Source organism: Sturnus vulgaris, chromosome 6 (genome assembly GCF_052056855.1).
Source record: "Sturnus vulgaris isolate bStuVul1 chromosome 6, bStuVul1.hap1, whole genome shotgun sequence".
NCBI lineage: Eukaryota > Metazoa > Chordata > Aves > Passeriformes > Sturnidae > Sturnus > Sturnus vulgaris.
This window is the reverse complement of record NC_142248.1, coordinates 19,205,101-19,227,358: the sequence shown is the minus strand read 5'-3', so window position 1 is coordinate 19,227,358 and position 22,258 is coordinate 19,205,101. Positions and strand designations below refer to the sequence as shown.

At 37.1% G+C, this 22,258-nt stretch overlaps 1 protein-coding gene across 2 annotated transcripts in view; it reads right to left on the bottom strand.

Annotated features, from left to right (window-relative positions):
• The window catches only part of AQR (aquarius intron-binding spliceosomal factor), a 48,677-nt gene extending 28,180 nt beyond the window's left edge, over positions 1-20,497 (bottom strand). The window contains exons 1-17 of one of the 2 annotated variants that reach the window (XM_088167213.1): positions 20,326-20,497; positions 19,396-19,452; positions 18,537-18,577; positions 17,519-17,554; positions 16,350-16,470; positions 14,900-15,040; positions 13,245-13,313; positions 12,673-12,773; positions 11,941-12,017; positions 10,659-10,723; positions 8,687-8,803; positions 7,117-7,230; positions 6,248-6,351; positions 5,664-5,766; positions 4,534-4,654; positions 1,626-1,767; positions 723-901 (exon numbers count right to left, since the gene is read on the bottom strand). In XM_088167213.1, the coding sequence (XP_088023339.1) occupies positions 723-901; positions 1,626-1,767; positions 4,534-4,654; positions 5,664-5,766; positions 6,248-6,351; positions 7,117-7,230; positions 8,687-8,803; positions 10,659-10,723; positions 11,941-12,017; positions 12,673-12,773; positions 13,245-13,313; positions 14,900-15,040; positions 16,350-16,470; positions 17,519-17,554; positions 18,537-18,577; positions 19,396-19,452; positions 20,326-20,433 (1,696 nt within the window). In that variant the 5' untranslated portion in view covers positions 20,434-20,497. Of the gene's footprint in view, positions 1-722; positions 902-1,625; positions 1,768-4,533; positions 4,655-5,663; positions 5,767-6,247; positions 6,352-7,116; positions 7,231-8,686; positions 8,804-10,658; positions 10,724-11,940; positions 12,018-12,672; positions 12,774-13,244; positions 13,314-14,899; positions 15,041-16,349; positions 16,471-17,518; positions 17,555-18,536; positions 18,578-19,395; positions 19,453-20,325 lie in introns of those variants that run through there. The other variant, XM_014891516.2, reaches the window with a different exon arrangement.
• Positions 20,498-22,258: the final 1,761 nt, after the last annotated feature.

The window sequence follows — 22,258 nt, the reverse complement described above, 5'->3', positions numbered from 1 at the left end:
AATCTGCAGTCCCAGACTGGTATCTGCACATTTATCACACAGTCCAGCTTTAGCATTTGTGCTACATGACCTGTAATCACACTACGCAGCTCCAGCACATTTATCAGGTTTCTCTAACAAAAGAGAAAGGAGTGACATTTACTGATAATACAAGTAAAGTGCATGCTTCTATGGCACTTGCCAACACGGTCAACTAAAGTTCAAATCCCCAAGCAAAAGAAGTGACACCTGTGGATACTTATAAGAAACAGTATCTGGTACAGTCAGCACTTCATAACATTCAAACATACTGAAAACTACTGAAATGCACTGGTTTGAATTAAATAAAAATCTGTCCTCCCCACTTGTGAATGAGACAGATATCACATTCCCATACTTGTCAATATGACATTTTCAGCATACCCAAAACTTAAAATGCTGGGATAACTTTTCACAGCCCCTGTAAAGGACAGCATTTTACAGCCGGTCACTGAGTGACATCAGTCTGAAGTAATAAATATTCTGCTCCCAATGAACATGTAAGTAATTATTTCAAACTTCATTTTATGAAAATACAAACTGCTTAGACTTGGAATTTGAGTAACTGATTTCTACACAGTGTATTAGGATTGACAAATCTGTATCATGGATTAAAACCTCCCTTTCTTACAAATAAGATTACCTCAAAATGAATTTTGATAAGCACCGGTTTTGAGCATTTTATTTCAAAGCATGTTAAGTACCTTCCCATTCATCTTTGATGTTATCTCGGACATTCAAATTGATTGTAACATCTGCTCTTACTCGCATGGGCCAGTTTTCACCAATGTTGGGCTTGGCCACCTCCACCACTGTGAAAGAGACAATGGGTTGTGCCATCCTAGCCCATCCACCAAAGACCACACCTCCATATTCTGATAACCTAAGAAATAAACCCCAAAGTTTTGTTAGTCATTAGCTGATAACAGATTCAATTATTTTTGAAACTATGAAAAAATTTACCACGCAGTAAGTTTTAAGACAAATATAGAATTCTTAGCTTTACGTGCTATTGAATTAGATTTGTATAATCCTGCATTTTAGAATCAAAGCATAACATGAACTGATTTATATTTCAAAAAAACAAAGGCAACTTAGGCTAGCATTATAAAAAAAACCTCACAGAGACAGAAGATAAAGGAAAGGTAACAAAAAGCAACTACTGAGTATAAAAGATATCACACCAAATAAACTCTTTAAATCAAAAGAAGATTAAAATGTGGCAGATGGCAATTCAAGAATACTCAGTAACATCTCCCACAAACAGAGGAGTTTATGACGTTAGCATATTTTGTAACGTCAGCCAAGGCTTAGTACTCATGGAAAATTAACTGATCCATCTTAACACAACAAAGACTGTTTGTTAGCATCCAACACACTGCCTTTAACACACCTACAGGGATACATATCCACAAACCCTTAAAATACCAACCCTTGGGATGGCAACACCTTAGGGAAGAAGTAAGTACAAACCACAGTGTCTATGCAATAATTTTAAACACATTTGTTACTATGTATTTAGTAGACACACAGTATCAGTTTTTGATTATTAAATACATTTTGATTAGAAGTGAACTGACTGGTTTGCACCAGTTAATAAATATTACCATGGTTTCATCCTACTGACACTATCTTCGATGTCCTGTCTGATCTCATAGGTGGACTCCAAGCGGAAAAGATTGAAGTTCCTCAGCAGGTAATCATGGAGAGTCAGAAACTGTAGATTCAGCTTGGGCAGCGCAAGACAGCCTAAGGGTTTAAAGGTAGAAGGAAAGAGGCATTTGAGAGATAAACAAAAAAAAAGAATTAATATACTGTTTCTTTGAGTTCATAATACATACTTTACTGTACAACTGCCATAGCTGTTATCCTTGGAGATTCTAAAAACTATCTCTTTTATCAATACACACCTCCAAAAAGCACGTATTTTTCAGGTTCCCTCTAAAAGAACCTGCACAAGATTGAAGGAATTGTCATCCTTTTAGTAGTAATACAGTGAACTACTTAAATATTAAATCCACCAAGGTATTCAGACTGTAACAAAATTGAGCTTAAGAAAATCAAATGCACAGCAAAGTAATGGTCTTTGGAAATCCAACAATTAAGTTAGCATTAAATAATGATGAAAAAGGCTCATAAACTAATAAAAAACATGTAACATCCAACAATTCCCCTATTCCCATGCTTTATAAGATGCCATGAAAACCATTAACGTAGAAAAAAGTTTTAAGTCAAGAGATCAGATTTTAACACACATCTCTAAAGTTTTTGTTACTGGTTTGTTTTTTAAATGAGAATGAAAAACATAGGAAGATTAGATCATATTACACAAAGAGCATTAGAACTCCTAGACAGGTCCTAAAGCCTCTTGCATTGTTTTAAGATAGTCTTAGATGCAAATTTTCCATAGTTAAAATTCCTGTAAGTTACTCATCTAACATTACTGGACTACTATTCCAGTTTAATACTTACGTTTAAGAGCTGTGAAAGCATCTTGCTTTTGAAACTTACAATATCATTCTTGAAACCTTTCTCTGGTATAGGTACTACATACTGACTTTCACATAAACTGAGATATAACAGCAGTGAAGAAAGGCAGTAGAACACAGTAATTTCTATTGTAGAAAGCCTGATGGTGATAAAATACTTCAACACATTTCCCAACACCAAGTAAGAAACCCTGTCCTGTAAAGCCAGTTATATGTGCAAAGGGCAGAGTGTGAAGCAACACCTCTTTAAAGCTGCACAATATTCAGAGAGATATTCTTCTTCCCTCATTTTCTAAAAGGAAACAATACTCCTAACATTCCTGGGTTAAATTACTCTTAAAAAATTTTAGATCAAACTTATTTAATTACTTTTAAGAACACAAAAAAACCCCAAAAAAACAACCTTAAAAGACCAAAAAACAGATACTGTCTTGCTTGAAATCAGGACAGGAGAATACGTGGAGATGATAAAGATAAAGTATAAACTAAACTAAGAGAAGTAAAATAGAAAAAAATACTTGGAACAGTCTGAGAGCAAAAGAAATACTTCACAACAGCACCATCAATACCACAATTCCAAAAGCATTCACCAAAGGAGGTAACGTTTCCACTAGCAACCAGTGACAAAATTGACATTTCATCATTAAAAAATTTTCTTTAATGTATTATTAAAAAGTCACGATGAGCTGCTTTTTCCTCCTGCCTCCCCCTTCCTGCCCCCACTGTAATCCAGAGAAGTCAACTTCCCAATACAGAATGAATGACAGTAGAGCTGTCCTGACCTGCATTTAAGAACCTGAATGTTTCAGAGCATTAGAACAATCTACATGCTGTTCACTGAACAAAAAAGAAAATAAAAAAAAAAAGACTTGGTTTATATAATAATTTCCTAGAAATTACAGCAATCTCCCCAGTTCAGGGGTTTTTCCCTTTGTTTTGGTTTGAGGTTTTTTTGGGGAAAGAGGGGCAGTCTCTCTTTTGCTGACTTTTTTTTTTAAAGATTAAACATCATCAGCAGAAGACTCTGAATCAGCTGTTAACAAACTACATCATACTAAATAATTTTTTTTTCCTCTTTTGGGGCGAATGACTAGATGACATTTGTATCATATCTTGTGAGGAAAAGATACTTTGTTGTTTGTAACCCTGCCTACCTAAAGGGGATCATCTCTTTCTTCTCAATAATCCTTGCTTCATAGAGAATTTATCCAAAACGACAAATTCATGCTAAGCAGCAGAACTTACAGCTTACACCTATGCAAAAAAAAACCCCTTTAAATCAAAATGACATGGAGAAGGGTATGGAATACTGGCTGCTAAAACCCAAAACAAACTTTATATTAGTCTTTGAAGACACACGTTGTTATTTCAAACTGACACATCCCAAATTAAATTTTTCATATTTCTAATAAAATTTCTCATGATCTACATTAAAACAACAGTTTTTAAAAGTAGCTAAACAAAAATACATGTGCTATTTATTGCAAACCTTAGAATTACATGATTCCTGTTTCTGCAATACCAGCAGTTTGCTTCCTTCATCATGAGCACATTAGGTTCTCAAAGCAGTCACCTTTCAGTGACTACTTGTACTTTTACCTCTAAATAGAAGTAAGGTAAGTAGTGTTAATCTCCTCCCATTACCACCTTTCCCCCTTTTTAAAAAGGCTTTCTTGAACATACTTCAGCACAGAACACAGCCAATAGCTTTTCTGTTGCTGTTTCCAACTTTTTTCACCTTACCTGTGCCTCAGCTGGTAGTACAGAACACTTGTTATCCAGCAGCAAATAAACATCTTTGTGTAAAAACAGATTTTTGGATTTTTCTTCAAATTCACTATATATTTGCTAACAATTTAATCTCAAGAGTTCCTGATTCATAACCGAAAAAAAACCCCCTGATCTTACTCTAAGATACTGGAAGACACCCAAGTACCATGTGCAACTTTCTTGGACAGAATAAATAAAACACATCAGAACTCCTTTTTTTTTTTTATTGCAGCATTTACTGAACTACTAATCATACCTTCTCCAGAGTAATATTCAGTTGGTACAATATTTTCATCCCAAATAATCTTCTCTGTGGGATAGAGAGGCATCTGGTTGAGTTGCTGAATTTGAGATATTCGTCGCTCGTGACGGGAAACCTAAAGAAAGGAAGCATTTCAAACCTGTCTAAGTCAAAAAGGAACAATAAAGACACTTTTGAAACATAGACAATAAATCATAAGGTGGTCACTTGCATTTTCTCCATCAGTATTTTTCTAATTAAATATTTTAATATAACTAAATGCATACAGTGATATCAGAAGATAAAAAACGCATAGTCCAACTGTCGTTCATAGTACAAGAATCAAACAATCATGTGGCCATTCAGCAGACCAAAAAATGGCACAACAGGACTAAAAACACTCAGTCAAGGCTCAAAGGAGAACCAACTTCAAATAAAACTTATCACACTTTCCATTAAAAATATGGTCAGTACCTAACGAACACTGCTCATTCAGTAACAGTCTTTATTTCCTCTTTGGGACACACAAAAATCTATCCAATACTATAATATGTTATCTGAGCAAGAATCTCTCCCTGGCATCATACCACTACCCTCTGAAATTTAGAAAACTACACAAACAATTTTTTAAGAAATCAGTGACCACAAAACAAACTTATGAAAGAGATTTTAAAAACCAGCTATGCAATTCTAATACTGTTATCAGATTAGAAGCCTATAGTAATATTGGTAGACCTTGAATATTCAAACAATCATGATGTGCATCAAACAATATTTCAAATTGGTTTGAGGCCCAAACAGGTACTGAATATCTAGATCTACTTCAGCAGATTTTGTTTCTAAATGAGAGAAAAACTTTATCAGAAGAACTCAAAAATCATTCCCAAGACTCTTATTGATTGAAAAAACACACATTAGTTTATCATGGAAACTATATTTATGAATAGGCATTTTCAAATACTTAATTAATAGGGTTTTAAACCCCATCTTAATATGCCAATTACTGCTATAACACTGCTGTGGTTCACAGGTGGTTCAGAAAACGTTCTAAATGACTGCTTTACTGCAGTGTAGTTGATGGATGTAGCTATGCCTTGAGCTTTCAATAGGAGAAGTTCAAGCAGCACAAAGCATGTTTTTTTTACCAGCAATTCCAGCAGAAATTCCTTCTCGTAGCTCGTGTCCTGTCCCTCGGCCAGCGACGGCAGCAGGCACAGGTACGACGCCACCTGGTGGAGAACGTTGGAGCTGCACGCGAAAGGGAAGAAAGAAGCCGCTGTCACACTGAAACCAGAGACACTGCACCTAGGGCAGCTGCTTTTCCTTACAGAAAACGCCAGCTGTCCAGATAAACAATTACAGGTCAGGATTTTGAGTGAAGTTTGTGTATAAGGCTTAAGCAGAACTTCTCACCTACAGTAAACATGGCAAGGGATGGATATTTTTTATTGTTTCAAGACCTGACACATAACTAAACAACAAAGCACATACTGCCTTTATCAAAATACATACTGCTATCCTTTTACTCACAGCATTTACAATATAGTAATTGCTTTCATGATTTCTGTTCTAATTCTTCTACAAAACAGAGTTTAAAAAAATAAACCAAGTAAGTTAGAGGCTAACTACCGGTTGTGCACACGAGAAGTCAGAAGGAAAAAATGCTGGAAATTTGTTAAATTTAATCATACTGAGAACCAAGAATTTCAATTTCAATTTGATAACTTACCTAAGAGGTCCAAATAATTTCAGCAGTGCATCACGAGTATCTACTGCAGCTACATTTGAGAGTGCAAAGTCATATAACTCTGGGAAATGTGCAAACGCTGCTCTCTACAAAAGATCCATGCATGAAAATGGGATGTAAGCATATGAATGAAATTATTTAGTAACAGTTGAAATGCTTAGAAAAAAGCATAGCTTCTTCTGGTTCATAACACAAACCATTCTATGAATCCTACCAAGACAGAAATACAAGCCAGATTAAATCTCCATTTTTCTTAACACCATCTATTTGTTACTCCTCCGCTTCTGACACAGTATCTTTCCATCAGCATCTGCTGTCATTCAAATAGAACATAAGGGAGCAGATATGCACCTTTGCAGACAACTAAGAAAAGCAAGGAGCAAGTTTAACTTAACCAGGCCTCCTTGAATTATTCTGTTAAAACTGATGTGAACAACTTTTAAAAGTGTGAGTGAGTTTACTTTGTCTCTTTTGTACAAGGGACCACTGCAGGCAGATGTGTACACTGATCGAGGAAATGCTGCCACCTACTGCATTGCCACAGGGTCCTTCAGCATTGTGCTTTTCCTCCTCAACAGTTAACAGAAACAGCTTATTTTGGTAACACAAGGTCCAAAATGCTGAAGTTTTGTTAGAGCTTGTTATTTACTCACAGTCATATCCACCATACTGAAGCATTACATGTCTTCAATATGGTACAGGGAGTCAAGATAAAGCTATTCCTGTAACTCAACAGGGAAAATAAAGGGTTTGATTTGGGAAATAACCTCATGCCTATTCCAGATGCAAATTACACTCGAACAGCAAAACCAAATCCTCTGTCTCTCATAAGCACTTCATCCTTTGCTTACCTGCAGAGAAGTAATTCTGTCATAGTGAATTGTAGTCATCTCATTCTCTGTCAAAGCATTTCCAGTCTGATCATTGATTTCAAAGCCAGTGTAGAATTTGAGCATATCTAAAAGCTGAGACATCACCAATATAAATTAGTGGATTAATAATAAGAGACACCCTACTATGAACAAAACCACAATTCAAGAGGACAAATGCACAGAGAAGAACTCCTCAAAGTTCTAGAAGAATTGGACTAAGGAGTGGTATCTGAATTTTATACTTGGCTGATGCACAAAATAGCTTTTGTCAGGTATCTCATCTGCAAGCCATCAAAATTCCAGTATAGTCCACAAGCAATATGGTGCCTTGATATACTAGGACTTGAAACTGGTGATCTAGCCAGAGGCTGTCATTGAGCCCAACTTACAGCGTGCTGCTTCCAAAAGGGAGAGGCCTTGTGCCCTTCTGCCCTCTTCTGACAGCAGCCCTAAAGTTCATCCTATCTTTCAATGAGAATATTTAACTTGAAGGAAGAAAATTTTTCCGATGTGCTGGTGGCTTTGTGTTCCATCAATACTGACTCTCAGAGAAAATGAACAAGTGCCAGAGATGGGGGACAGCAAGCAGCAGGAAAAGCAGCTGAGATGCAGGAAGAGGGACAGATCTTCAGATCCTACCATATAAAAACAATATACTAGCTATGAGTGAGTAAACTGAAGGATAGGAGGGAAAAACAGCTGCACTGCAGAACAGTGGGAAGTCAAAATGAACAAGAGAAGAATGCAGTGGTGACAACTTCTGCTATGTGTGTGGTAAAGCATGCCAGAAGCTCTACTGCTTTCTAGCTTGTACTTTTAAGAACTCCTCAAAAACAGAAGTAGAAATATTACTCTGCTTTTGTGAGACCTCACCTGGAGTACTGTGTCCAGCTCTGTGGTCTCCAACACAAAAAAATTCCATGGATTTGTTGGAAAGTGTCCAGACGAGTTTAGTATAGGGCTGAAGCACCTTTCCTGTAGCAACAGGCTGAGATTTAAGACTGTTCAGCCTGGAGAAGAGAAGGCTCCAGGGAGACCTTATAGCAGCCTTTACAGAACCTAAAGGGAGCTACAGGAAGGATGGAGAAGGACTTTTCATAGGACATGCAGTGACAGGACAAGAGGGAAAGACCTTAAACTGAAGGAGGGTGGGCTTAGATCAGATAGTAGGATAAAACCTTCTACTGTGAGGATGGGGAGGCACTGGAACTGGTTGCCCACAGATGCCCCATCCCTGAAGATGCTCATGACCAGGCTGGATGGGACTCTGAGTAACTTGATCTAGTGGAAGGTGTCCCTGTCCATGGCAGGGGGGTTGGAAGCAGATGATCTTTAAGGTCTGTTCCAACCCAAGCCATCCTGTGATGCCACGAAATATAAAAGCAGTCACACAGGTAGGCACAGGTAAGAAAAAAAAACTGTGTAAAAGATTAAATAAACATGTAGTTCATATCAAAACAAAAGCCTATCTTTAATAAAAAACAAAACAACTGCAGCATTCAGAAACAAAGGGAACTAAAAAGTTTTTTTCAAGAACTTTGTATCTCACCTGGCAGAAGAGATGACCCTCTTTCTCTCTTTTAGCAAGACTGGACAGGTAACAGTGAACAACAAGATGGGAGTCATCCAGCACTGTATTAAACCAGCGGCGTGTGGGAAGCAAAGCCTGTGGTAAATAACATCATTTTAATACAAACAACTCTTCAAAAAGTAAGAAATCCTGGCTTCTCAGAATTTTCCATTTCAAGAAGGCATACTAGGATAGATTGCTGCAGTTATTTGCATATCTAATACCCTCACAGAGGAGGTATTAAAGCAGTATTTATGTATGCCAAGACACTGGGTTTATGCAAGTAAGCTGCTACAAACACAGTCCTTTATGTAACGGGGAGCAGGGCACAAACTTGCCATTAGTGAGAATTCATCCTGCCTAAAAAAGTAAATCAAGTAAATAAATTATTCTACTACTAAGTGTTTACATAATGATTGTGTGTTACAAATTATATGTCAAACTGCCTCAGCATTGTTTTAAATGCCCGTTTTCTATGCTAATTTGATGAGTTTTAAGCTTGTCTTCCTTAAAATTGCCAACTGCTTCTTCTAAATATGACAGGACATCTCTTCTTTGCAAAATACTCAAGTATTTTTCAAATCTTCAGTAACAACAAAATAGAGTTGTTTTCTTCTCGATTTAAATAGATTAAGCTGCTATATGTAGCAACTGTTGAACAGCATACAGTAAAAGACCACAACAATTTAAGATAAAAATTAGCTCTTCTCTAAAGACTGAATTTAGAAAGCCAAAAAGCATCAGCATGGTGTTTAGAAATAAGATGAAGAAAATAAAAGGATCTGTAGTAGAAAATGTTGATTGCCCTGCACAATAATTACACAAAAACAAACTCATAAAACCCTAAGAAGTCTCCATTGAATCATTACTTTCAAATTACCAAATCACCAGTTTTGATGGCAGTGTATGCACTGTAATATGAAACTAATATTCTGAAAAAGGCTTTTATACAAGTAAAAAGAGCCCATTAACACAGCACATGCTACAAAGGCAAAAAGACTTAAGGATTTACAGCTAATTCTCATTTGCTTGTTCCAGTTACTTAAACAGGCTTTATAGCCTGTCTGAAATCTAATCTTTCTGTAATATTAAAGAGAACCAATATTAAATGTGCTGCTTCTAAGCATTTTAAGTCAGGCGGACTTTAATTCCTTCCAGCATATTTTCTTTTACCAGAGTATATTACATACATAAGACAGCAAACTCTAATTTAAATTATCCAATCTATTGCAACTACAGGCACAGACTACTTCATTTAACAGTCAGCCTGTAGAAATTAATCACAAAGCCATTTTAAAGTTCTCAGTGATACTGTTTCAGAAAACTCTGTTTTATTTCACAATGCCTTCTGAATCTGTAGTTACTCTAAATACATAATTACTCATGCAAGAAACTGTAAATAAATGCCTTTTAATACTGGTACTGTGGTGCTTGACATTGTCTCACGTCCTCGGTATCTGCTGAAAAATTTCACAAAACCTTGCTCCACGCCTTACTACTCTAATAAACTTCAGATCACCACACCTGGTACTTCTAAACAATGAACTCTAGTCAAACAGGAATAGTTTGCAGTTCAGACTACTGTTGCTTTCTGGGATTTAACAACCACACAAAAGAGACTAAGTGACCTGTTATGCACTGGGAAGAATAATTCTGAATTATTCCTACTAGATTAAAGCATCATACCTTTCAGAAATTGCTAGTATTATTACCACTATTCCAATTAAATACACTTCACGGAGCACTTTAGGATCTTAGCTTTGTCTAAGAATTCAAATGGCTTATCAACATTGCTGGTCAGTTCCCAATATGGATAATTACTATTAAATGATGATATGCATAGCTGTGACATAATCACCTCCTAATTAGAATAAGGCTTAATAATTACTTTATGCACTTAAACCCTAAAAAAGTACACCTGGAAACTGGCTGAATCAATTTAAGAACTTACCTCAAGGTCTAGCATGAGTTCAATAAACCTCTCACAATAATGAACTTTGTCCATAGAAATAGGACCTAGATAACAAAATAAAAAAGTTTATACTGATCCACATCACAATATATTTACACTTGACCAATTCGTTAAAAACTAAATAAATGCTACAAATATAGAAGTATTAATTTTAATCTTGTTAAAAGACAATTAAAATATTATTCTCTTTTTAAAAACAATCCTTTCTTATATTAAAAATTCTTTTGGTTAGCAATGAAAGAGTAACACAATCAGAATTTCAGGAGTGATTTTATCAGCTTTGAAAAACCTTGAATGTAAAATGCAAAAATGCTCACTTCCATGAGATATCATTCACCCATTACGTTTGTTAAGAACTTTTAATGCCAGGTACTCAAAAATACACTTTTAAAAGCTGCCAACAAGATGTGTGCAAAAGGCTTTGACCATATTCAAAGGCACTCAGTGGTGACTACCAAGGAGCCTTTAGAATCACGTTGAAACACACCATGTCCCCTTTAATAACTTTCAAATTCTTAAAGAACCGTTAAAGCAAATCTTCCTAAAACAGGTCTAGCATAATTAGGAAAACAGAGGGGATAAGCATCCTTTCTGAGGAAGCCACATTACAAGATTTACCCTTACAGCTCACATAAAAGCTGAAGTTTGCTAAGTTTAACAGCAAAAGCAAACTCTGGGAACTGATTTCACCCAAATTGTGCTGTGCTTAGTGCATAATAACTCTTTTCTGTTAAAAGGCTAACACCTTCCTCTACAAACACTTTTCCTTTCTAAATCAGGCAAGGAGATAATTTTGCTTGTCACAATGACTCAAGAGCAGTCAAATCTTACAGAATTTCACTTCACTTAGGCTTTTGTTCTTACTGTAAATCAACAGTACGAACAGACAGAGCATTATGATATCCATTTATACCACCTGTTTAACAAGGCACTTAAGTATGTATGAAATGCTTTAATGCTTTAAAGTTCTAAGCACACAATAAAGAATATCAGTTCCCAGAAATACTGTTTTTACTAAGTGCATACTGAACAGAAGGAGGTTTAAAGTAACTTTTTGTTGTTTCATTTTTAAACTATATACAGATTTGAATATGAATTTTTATATGAAATCCATGCAGACAGGCATCAATTTCACTACAAGCCCCACCTGAACAAGGTCCCTAACCTCAGGCTGATATCCTAAGGACTAGTTGCTTCAGCAATACAAAAAGATTTTCACACAGATTATTGGATAACAAAGTAACATGGGAATCACAGTTACCTGAGACAGGTATTGACTTTAGAACAGAGATGAATTTCTGAATGAGCTGTGAAAGAAATCTTCTCTCTCGATATGCTCTAAAATTGGACATATGACAAAAGAATTAATATTCTTGAAATGCAGACTAGAAGTACACTGTAGCTTTCACCAATACAAAGTTAGCTGCTTCAAAATTCATATAATGGTAGTAGCTTGCTTTGAAACACACCTAAACTGTTTAGCTGGTAACTTTTCTCTCTGTACTCAGGCAAACAGATTAGCAGCCTACATTTTTAGGCACAGAAACTGATTAACAATCCAGGCTTCTTACTGTGTCAAGAAGAAGTAAGTCTCCTCCTATGCCTTACCACAGTGCAACACAAAGGCATTGGAACATTTAATTTTGGTGAGAAAGACACAGATTTATTGAAATACTTGCATAAGCTATATGCCTAAGAGCTAAACATTTGCTAAAGGTCATGAAAAAAAGTGAGTAGCTACATGAATATTCTTTTATGCTTTCATCCTTTAGTTTTAAGATTTGGTAGCACAAATTCACTGACCAAATAAAATATAAAGTTCTAGAACAGTATTTTTCATAAAGACTACTGAAAAACGGAATGGATTCCAGGAGGCCACATATGATCAATCCTCATTTGCCACAGGTTTTCAAAAAACACCTTTTCCACTGAAACAATTTATTTTAGCTGAAACACAATGAATGCATTAAGGATAAAAGTATTCTGTACATACTGCATTCTTGACTCTTCATCCATTTTTGCATCATTTTTCTTAATTAGATTCCAGAATTTTCTTAGTTTTGGTGTCTTTTTCAACTCCTGTTCCAGTCGATTCTGAAATATTAAAATGATATTCAGTCACCAAGGAATCCTGTTGTCATGAGATAAAAATACCATCCAGTCTTTTTATTAAAAAAAAAAATATATAACAAACTGAAATAAAGAGCTGTCTCTGGCTATTCTCAGTATCACTGTAAAACAAAAATGTAATAATGCTAGAGAGTCCAGCCACAACTAGATGTCAACTCCTTTGCATCCCTGTGACCTCATGGCCTTGTCTACAAATTACAGCTTGAAGAAGCTATAAACAAAAAACTTCCGTTTTCTGAGAAATTACATAAATAAAATTATTACATGGAAATTTGCAATAAATTTGCAAAAGAAAGAATTTAGCAAAGCAGACAAAAATGTAATTCCATAGCAATGCTGTAAATATTAGAGTTCTTTAACAGTATTGCATGAGAGTTTACATGACTTGGATAATGCCTAGAAAACTGCTCTGCCAGTTAACAATGTTATGCTTACAGGTTGTAGAGCCATCCACATCGGCAAGGAAATCAGCTGCTGCACCTGACCTCTGATCAAATCCACTTCCTGTTAGAAAGTTACAAATTATAAGATTTTTTTAAACATTCTTATGTTTTCTGATATGCCTGTCTTACAAAATACATCAATGTACACTACCATCTGACAAAAATATTTATATTGTTCTATTAGATTTCACAATTTCCTAACTGGAAATGGCACTATAACCCTACCCAGTGATCCCTCTGTATTTTTAGGTTCTTTTCATGGAGTCTGTCCGTTTGTAATACTTCACCAGGGGCCCCATCCATGCATGTACTTTTAGCACAAAAGCTGCTGAGAACTGATGTTCCTTCTTCAGTCATTTCATATTCTTGAACTCACCCACCATGCTTTCTCTACTTGTTTTTAAGCTGCTCTTTGTCTCCTGAAGCCCTTAATTTATCAAGTTTCTCTCACTTCTTCTACACTTTTCTCATTGTCTGAAACAAATAATTTTCTCCATGTCAGTTCAAATGTGCTCTCTCCAACTATGCCTGTGATCTGGATCCACAAATTTTTCTTCTTTCCAGAGCTACTGAAAAATTTCTGCTAACGTCTAAAGTATGTCTTCATGGACATATACTCCATTCTCAGCATTCTGAAACTTCAATCTTCAGTGCTCTTCACTTAAAACACTACTGTGACTATTCCATTCTGCCCTTCTAATAACATTCTAAATACTAGTAACAGTGTGCTTTTACAGGCATTTTTCACCAGCTTCCCTATCACATTGTATTAGAAATGTGCTCTACAAGAAGGATTCTGTAGTCACCATCAAACAATTTAAAATGAAGATGCATTGTACCATGGCCACTACAGAAAAACACTATCTCAATAAACGTACACATAAAGTCCATAATGGTTACTGGCTCCCAAAATCATCCCAAAATCAAAAAATACACTTTCTATGTTGCTTTGTCTGAGAGACATTTTATTTGTGCAGACCCTGATATTGAATAATACACCCATGTACCATGACATTAAGGAAAAAGCTAAGTAGCAAGAGAGGTCAGAGAGCACTGCTTCATAAACAGATAATGGTAAATTGTTCTTCCTGCTTGCTACTTAAGATCTTTAACTCTGTTTTAACTATAGATTGAGAACAAGTTGGTCTAATGCTTTCTTAAAACTAACTCAGGAGAACTGCAGATAAAAATCAGATCTAAGCCTGGTTTCAGAAGTGAAAAAAGCCTCACAGTCTTTCTCAACAGTTAATGGAAATAATTTTTTTACTATTTCTCAGGCAAACTAAAAAAGACCACAGCAGTAACTAATGACTTTTAAATGTAAAGTACCTTTTCAAGTATAAATACATAAATTCTAAAGTATCATTTTTAATACAAAAATTTATATTAAATCCTGTCTTTTAATTGTCTAACTGCCAATCCTCCAGTTGCAAGTCTCATCTATGACCTCATGTCAGAGAAAAGCAAATGAGATGAGAGAGATAAGTAAGACTCAAAACAGAGGGTAAAAGCCCTCTGGTACTGTGTTTTCCTTAAACAGGAATTTTGCTTCATCTGCCTTGTAAGAAGAAATTGCTTGAACTAAACTACTATTAACAGAGAACAGCATAAACACACTGGAAATATTTACAGTTACTTTTAACATACCAAACTATTGAAGCAGTGATCAAGGAAAAGCAGCAGGACTGTCTGTTCATGCAGAGAGTACTCACTCTCATTTTCGACCAGCGATGCTTCCAGTATACGTTTGAAAAAGAAAGGAAAGTGTTCTGGCCTTTTTTTGAATGTCTAGAAATAGAAGAGGAAGGTAATTTTGAGTCAGGTTGATACAAATAATTTCAATCTTCATTCACATAACATAGCTTAAGTTCTTTAAATCCATTTAAATCTATAAAAGAAGGGATTAGTTTTTCTCATTTTCATTTATTCTGACCAGGCAGCACAAGCAAAACAGACTGATAATATCCTCCCGACAAGGGATCCTCCCCCTATACCCTCTGCATAGTCTAACAGGTGAGGCACAGGACAAACTAAACAAGAAGCACAGCTGAAGTCTTGTCAGAATGTTCACCTGGTGACTGCACAGAAACACTCTAAAATCTCCCAAGTAGAAAATAAATGGTAGGTTTTGGCCAAAACTATGGCAGCTCTAAGTGATTTGCAAAAAGCGAGCAAGTAAAAACCATCAGAGATTAATTACAGTCCTGGAACTTCCATTCAGCTACCTGAGCAGGAAAAAGATAAACTGAATAATCATCAAGATAAAATCGCTCCTTTACAACAGCAGTCAAGTACCAAACAAATTTACCTAAGCTGCTTGGAACATAACATGCACCTGCCATTTTACTTCTAGTATATATGCCAGAAGAAAAGCACACAGACAACATATAATAAGTTCTTAATCCTTATGCTTTACCAAAACTCAAGTAATGGCACAAATATTGAAGTAAGTGTGCTTCTGAAATAATACCTACATAGAATGTATAACAAGGCTTCCATTGTTGAGATGGCCTGTAAAACTTGCATTGTTTGTAGAAACGTAAAATAATTTCTAAACCTATTAGTACCAAAAAAGCCCCAAAAACACAAAACAAAAAACTCAAAAAAACCCAAACAATCAAACAATACACACAAAAGAAGAGTAAGACATTATTTTAGTATAAAGCAAAAAGGTAGAAACCGATATTCACTTTTAAGCAAGACATTACTGGATAATACATGAGACTTCCCTGGTGCTTTCTTCTATCTACTGATATATAAATCCTCCTTTTTCTTTCAATATCAAAGCAAGAACTGTTCTGTAAATACCCAAGCTCTGTCAAGTGCCAAAAAAGCAAATGCTGGTGACAATGTTAGGCATCTCACAGCAGAACCAAGGACTTTCACACCAGAAGGAATCAAGTAATTTTTCACCCGTCCATTCCTTTCTCCAAAAAAGAACACAAAGTTTAAAACACCATATGAGATATTCCAGTTGAGGCATCATTTCCTTTTAACACTACAAGCTCTTCTACCTTCTGTCACTGTAAGTGAGCACACTGTAAAAGCTGCAACTTGCGGATCAAAGTCAATTCTAGCTGCAATTGAAATCAGTTACCTCCCACGCAGGGACATTCTCTCTGAACTTCTCATTCACCATACAGCAGATTGACATTAAATATGCCTTACTGGACACCTCTGGAGAATAATTCATCCATAGGTAATTTTCAAGGTACTGACTGTGAAGAGATAAAGAGTATTTCATTAGCTGCAGCCACCCACATAATCTGTCACTCATTTTAAAAAGCAGTTATCCACAAGTCTTTTTTTTCCTCCTTCCCCTGAAAGCCATCTTCATAGTTTGTGAGCAGTTCCTCAAGTTACCTCTCATCTAGGTCACTGAAGCAAAACTTGTTAGACTCAGTAACTGATAACACTAACAATGTTCACAGAAAGGACAGGAACCTCTAACTCCGTGCTACTGCTGACATACAAATTCCGGAAATCCGTTGCATGCCACTTGTTAGTGTCAAACCCTTAACCATAATTAACATTTTCTCTTCTGCACTTTTTCTAATTAAGATGCAAAAAACCGAGGGAAGTTGGTCATTTTGTAGTTACTCGTACCAACTTATGGACTTGAACCTTTTTGAAATAAAGAAAGTACCTCAAACAATAAACATCTTGTATTTTTTTCTTAAGATTTGAGAGATAAAAGTACCAAACGGAACATAAAATATTGTGGATTTCAGTACATATTGCAAATATTTCTTTTACACCTTGTCAGACATACTCTATAAGTTCTTCCAGGAAAGTCTGAAGCAGTTGTAAACAACTGTTTAAATACATTTCCATTCACTTTCAAGCGAAGAAAATATTAATGATGCTGCTGCAGCACAATTCATTTTTAACCTCCTAGTGAGAGACATAATCCAAAAACTTGTCTGATTTCAGTGAGCTCTGATTTAAGGCTTAATGACACATTCCAAATTACACAACCAAGTTTTTCACTTATTTCATTCACACTCTCTTTCTCAGTGCTCCACTTACACTAGAAATGGAGAATTATAAAACAAGACACTCTGAGATGTTACTTAGAATTATGGAATTATTTCCTCACCTAAATTAAGCTCTCCTCACTTCGTTTTCCTCAGTACACAATTCAAGGCCCTACGAAGTATGAACGAGTACACTAACTTCAAACTGTCTTACTGCCCTGCATTTGCTTCTCACCTTTACAGGTTCCTACAAAAAAATTAACTCCATATTTCCCTCCCATTAGCTTACCTGAATTCAAGAAGCATTATCTTTCTAATCGCAAACCTAAAAAGGAAACGTTAATCAATTAACACAGGAAAGAAAGCCTCTCACACAGATAAATAGAAAATGGCTATATTTTCCCTTATTTCATTATATAAGGAAACTTGTAGGAACACTCAGGAATTATTTCTGTCCTGACATTCCACGCAATAGTAACCACTTGAATGCAGAAACAGCTGCTGTAACACTGTGTAAACTTAAGTTCATAGAGATTCATTAATCAATTAAATTCACATTTTAAAGAAATTCACTATGTCTTTTAAATATGAAGACAGCTCTTCCAATAACCTTGATGATACAAACTGCTAGCAGCTGAGAGAGTCTCCTGGAAAACGACAATTATATATTTAATCTGTTCATAATGGTATTTTTTCTTAGTGACTAGAAATGGAAGTCTGCTTTGACTCCATATGACAAATTCTTAGACTGCTTTCACACAGGAATAATACAGAGAATTCTCTGCAGAGCTCAATCTTCCCCCAAAAGCTCCAGCTACAGTTACAGCTCTTTTCTGCACAGAGAGCTGCAGAACACAGTGTATCTTGGATTTGTCTCCCCCATTTAATAGTACAATTCATTGAAACTAGGTTTTCCCTTCAGGAATCTGGTAACAGCAGCCAGAACAGAGAAGGAGTTGAGGCAGTGCACTCCATGACAGTTTTTTTGATGCTCCTTAGTGACAACAGAGCAGCCTCCTATGGCCACCACAACAAAACCAACATAAAAGACTACCAGGTAAAGGGTCTGAAAAATACTAACTCCAATCATCATGTTTAAGGTTTATGGGCTTAGGAACTCTCTTGTTACCACATTCAGACTTTGAAATACCATAACGATTAAATTACTTAAATGCACTTGAGTAATTTTCATCTGCTTTCAACATATAGATGAGTTTTTTTAAGTATTCTATTGAACACTAGAAACAAGTCCAACATAGATAATATTGGAATGGTGGTAAATAAGAGAGAGCAACTGGTGTACTTACTTTGACCTGACAATTTCTTTTGTATATACATCTTCAATGACCTAGGGAAAAAAATTTTAAGAGGATTTTATATATCCACTAACGTGATTCAAAATGCATTAAGACATTTTATTCTGAATTAGTTATTCTTTGCTTACTGCTATGAAAATACTTCTATAAATTTTTCCAACAAGAACGATAGAATCTGCACTATAAGTTGCAACAGGCACACTTTAACATCACATGATACAGAGATGCAGTTCCGCTGGTTATGTACATCCTAACAATCTACAGTTCTAACAATCACAGACAAATTCTGTCACAAATGCTACAAAATAAACTGAGGCTAAACAGGGAGACTTAGGCAAAACATCCACAAGGAAAATAAATATTTAAGTACCCTGCAATACACAAAATCAAACACACCAGGCCAAGTTTTAAACATTCAAAATGCACATATCCACCAGAACGGCAATAAAGTTGTCTGATGGAAGCTCACCAAACAAGCTTTTAGAAAGAACACAGTTCAGTAATACCTGCATCTTTCATTCCTATTTGATTTCTGAAAGTAGGACCACCTCTAGCATATTTTACCCTCAAAGGAAATGCTCAAAAGTCGTTTGCTCTCATAAATTCTTGGCTGAAATAAACTGAAGAGCATACAAAATAACTGCCTGCTACAGCACACCTTCCTAACAGTGCCTACATTTATAAACTACGAATACGTAACAAATTACAGTGTCTTAAGCAAAAGTTGAACTTCCAAGCAGTCTCCTATAGTGTCATATAAAATAAGCAACACCAAAAGTATTGGCACATCGTGGAATGGTTGATCCTCATTCTTTTACACCTCCAACAAAATTCCAGTAGAAGTAATTACCTTTACATCAAATGACAGTGTCTTCTTCACATGTGGAGCCCAGTATTTATTTGCTAACTGCACATGGAAAAAAAAAAAAAGTTAAATACATATATTTTCATGTCAATGATACAACACCACTACAGCTTTATTTCGCTAGTATCTTACTTAATTTCAGCTTATACTAAACTACAAGTAACAAAATCATGTTTTCTAACAGCAATGCTTATCAACCATTTAAGGCTTGCATGCCTAAACCTCTTTCAACAGAAATGCGATTATTTGGAAAAATTTCAGACGCATAGACTGCTATCTAACAAACATTTTCTATCCTTAAGTTACATCTGTCAAATCCATCAAAAATAAACCATGATCTTTCAGGAACTGCAAATCAAAAACGGCAAGTGATTGTGCTTCCTTGAGTAATCGGACAAGTAACCAGAGGCTATATATAAACGTCTAGCACCGCAAGGCTCTTTGCTGCAGCCATCACTTCGCCAATAATCCTGAGCGATGATTATAAGAACTTCCTGTGCAACTTTACTCAAGCTTCTTTATGCCATGGAAGAGGAAGAAGAGCAGATTTCCAATAAAAAAAAAAAAAAAGAGGAAAAAAAAAAAGGAAAAAAAAAGACGACTTGTAGAAAATCACTTAAAACTTTCACTTAAAACAAGGAACTCTCGAGAGGCAGCTTTTCACAGGTCAACACAGGCCTTACAGCGATGCACGGTACCGATGCGTTCGGTAGTGCTGCTTCGTAAATGCCGCTGGTCGGGAAGCGCGGGGGAAACACCCTCTCGTACATGACAGAAACGTACATCTCTCGTCAGCTACGACCAAGCAAGACCCTTTCCCCATCACCCACGGCCTGCAAAGGCTATTTAAACCCGGCGGCACAGGAACGTCCCTTGGAGCCCCGGCCGCGGGAGAGGCGGCCCCGCCGGCCCTACCTGTGTCACGTACTCCGCGTTGATCTGCGACACCGTGGGCGCCACGATCTTCTTCGGCGGTGCCGAGGACGCCGCCGTGGCCGTGGCCGTGGCCGCGGTCGCCGCCATGGAGCCGCCCCGCACAGGCCTCGGTGCCCCGGCGCTGCCAGCCCGGGCCCGGCCGAGGGAGGGATCTCCGGGCCGGGAGCAGCGGAGGCGGGAGCGCTTCCGGGGCCGGCAGGGCTGGAGCGGCCGCGGGGCGGGCGGGCGGCGGCTGCGCCATCTGCTGCTCGCTGCGTGTTACTGCAGCTCCCTCCTTGCCACTGCAGCTCCTTCCCTGCAGCGCTGCTCCCTGCGTGCTACTGCAGCTCCCTTCCTGCACTGCTGCTCCTTCCCTGCACCGCTGCTCCCTGCGTGCTACTGCAGCTCCCTTCCTGCACTGCTGCTCCTTCCCTGCACCGCTGCTCCCTCCCTGCACCGCTACTCCCTCCCTGCACCGCTGCTCCCTGACTGCACCGCTCCCCGCTGCGGCCGGCCGGAGTTCAGGAGCGGCGCGGGAAGGCTGCGGGAAAGGCTGCAGGAGGCTGTCAGCACTGCTGCCACACTCAGCCTTCCAACTATCAGTGAATCCCCTTAGGGCGGTACTCCTGTTTTATGTATCACTTAGAGCACAGCTTTCTGTCCATCTGACCTGGAAAAAGCACACTCTTTTTAATATCAAAAAATTGCCACCGATACCCGAGGGTGGGTGAACGCTGTGTCCGATCCACAGGCACGCAATTAAGGCCATTTACTTAAATGTTGGTCAGGATGATCCTTATGGGGTCCCTTCCAACTCTGTGAATCTCTTGACGTGTGTGGAGGAAAGGCAAAGGTACAGGGGGGAAATTGCATGCTCAAGGAAGTCAACAGTTTGGTAATGCTTCAGAATGGTTTGCAATTAACTTATTCTCTTTGGTAAACAGATTAATTAAGGAGGAAATTAACAGACTCCCCAGAGAAGTTACTGTGCTTTGTTTCTGGGCTCATTATCCATCTCCTGCCACTTGAGTACTTTAAACTTCCAGGCAGGTCCCATTGAAGTCTGTTTGAATATGACCTCCTTTGTTTTCATATCAAGGTGATCTCCATTTCATTTCTTCAAGCAGAGGTTAAACTAAATATTCTTTTTGAAGTTGAATTAGAATGTACAATGGGAATGGGAAAAGTAATGACAGTATCTTGAATAGGATCAGACAATGGCTACATTCAAATAAATATGCCTACTGCATGCCTGTACTTTAGAAGATCCAGAAAGAAATTAGTAAAATTTAAAAGTTACAGAAGTACCAGCAGCAAATTTTATAAATAACAAGGATTGAAATTGAAGCTACAAGTCAATGATAAAGAAGGACACAGGAATGTAAGTTCATTACCTATAAATACAGGCTGAAAATGGAAAGTTTCTGAACTGGCTTTCAGATGGAAGCCGAAAGTTTGATTTGTGTTAAGATGAGATAACTAGGAGAGGCAAATGCATTTTGGACTTTGTAAATTTTGTAAAGAATATTGTGAATTTTCTAGAACAGCCTTGCAAGGCTAACCTAAATCTTCTGGTTATAATGGATCATTAGGCCTGTGTCAAAACCCACAAATTTTCTTATGTTATCAAAGCTATGAAACCTCAAGGAGGAATCCACGTTTACCTAACTTTGGGCATTTGGATGTCCCAGTGAGGAGGTCAGTTGTCTTCAATCTCACTACAGTCAATGTGGCAACAGAGGTCCTTTCAAAGGGCAAATCAGAACTAATCTAAGTGGCCTCATTCTCTGAAGGAGTTTCTGATATCAGAAACTAATATTAGATGCCTGAAGTTAGGCAGTATGATTACATCCCTTAGTGAAAATGTCAAATATAATGACAAAGATACCCTCCCTATAAATAATATATTAAATTTTTCACTATACAGGGTGTT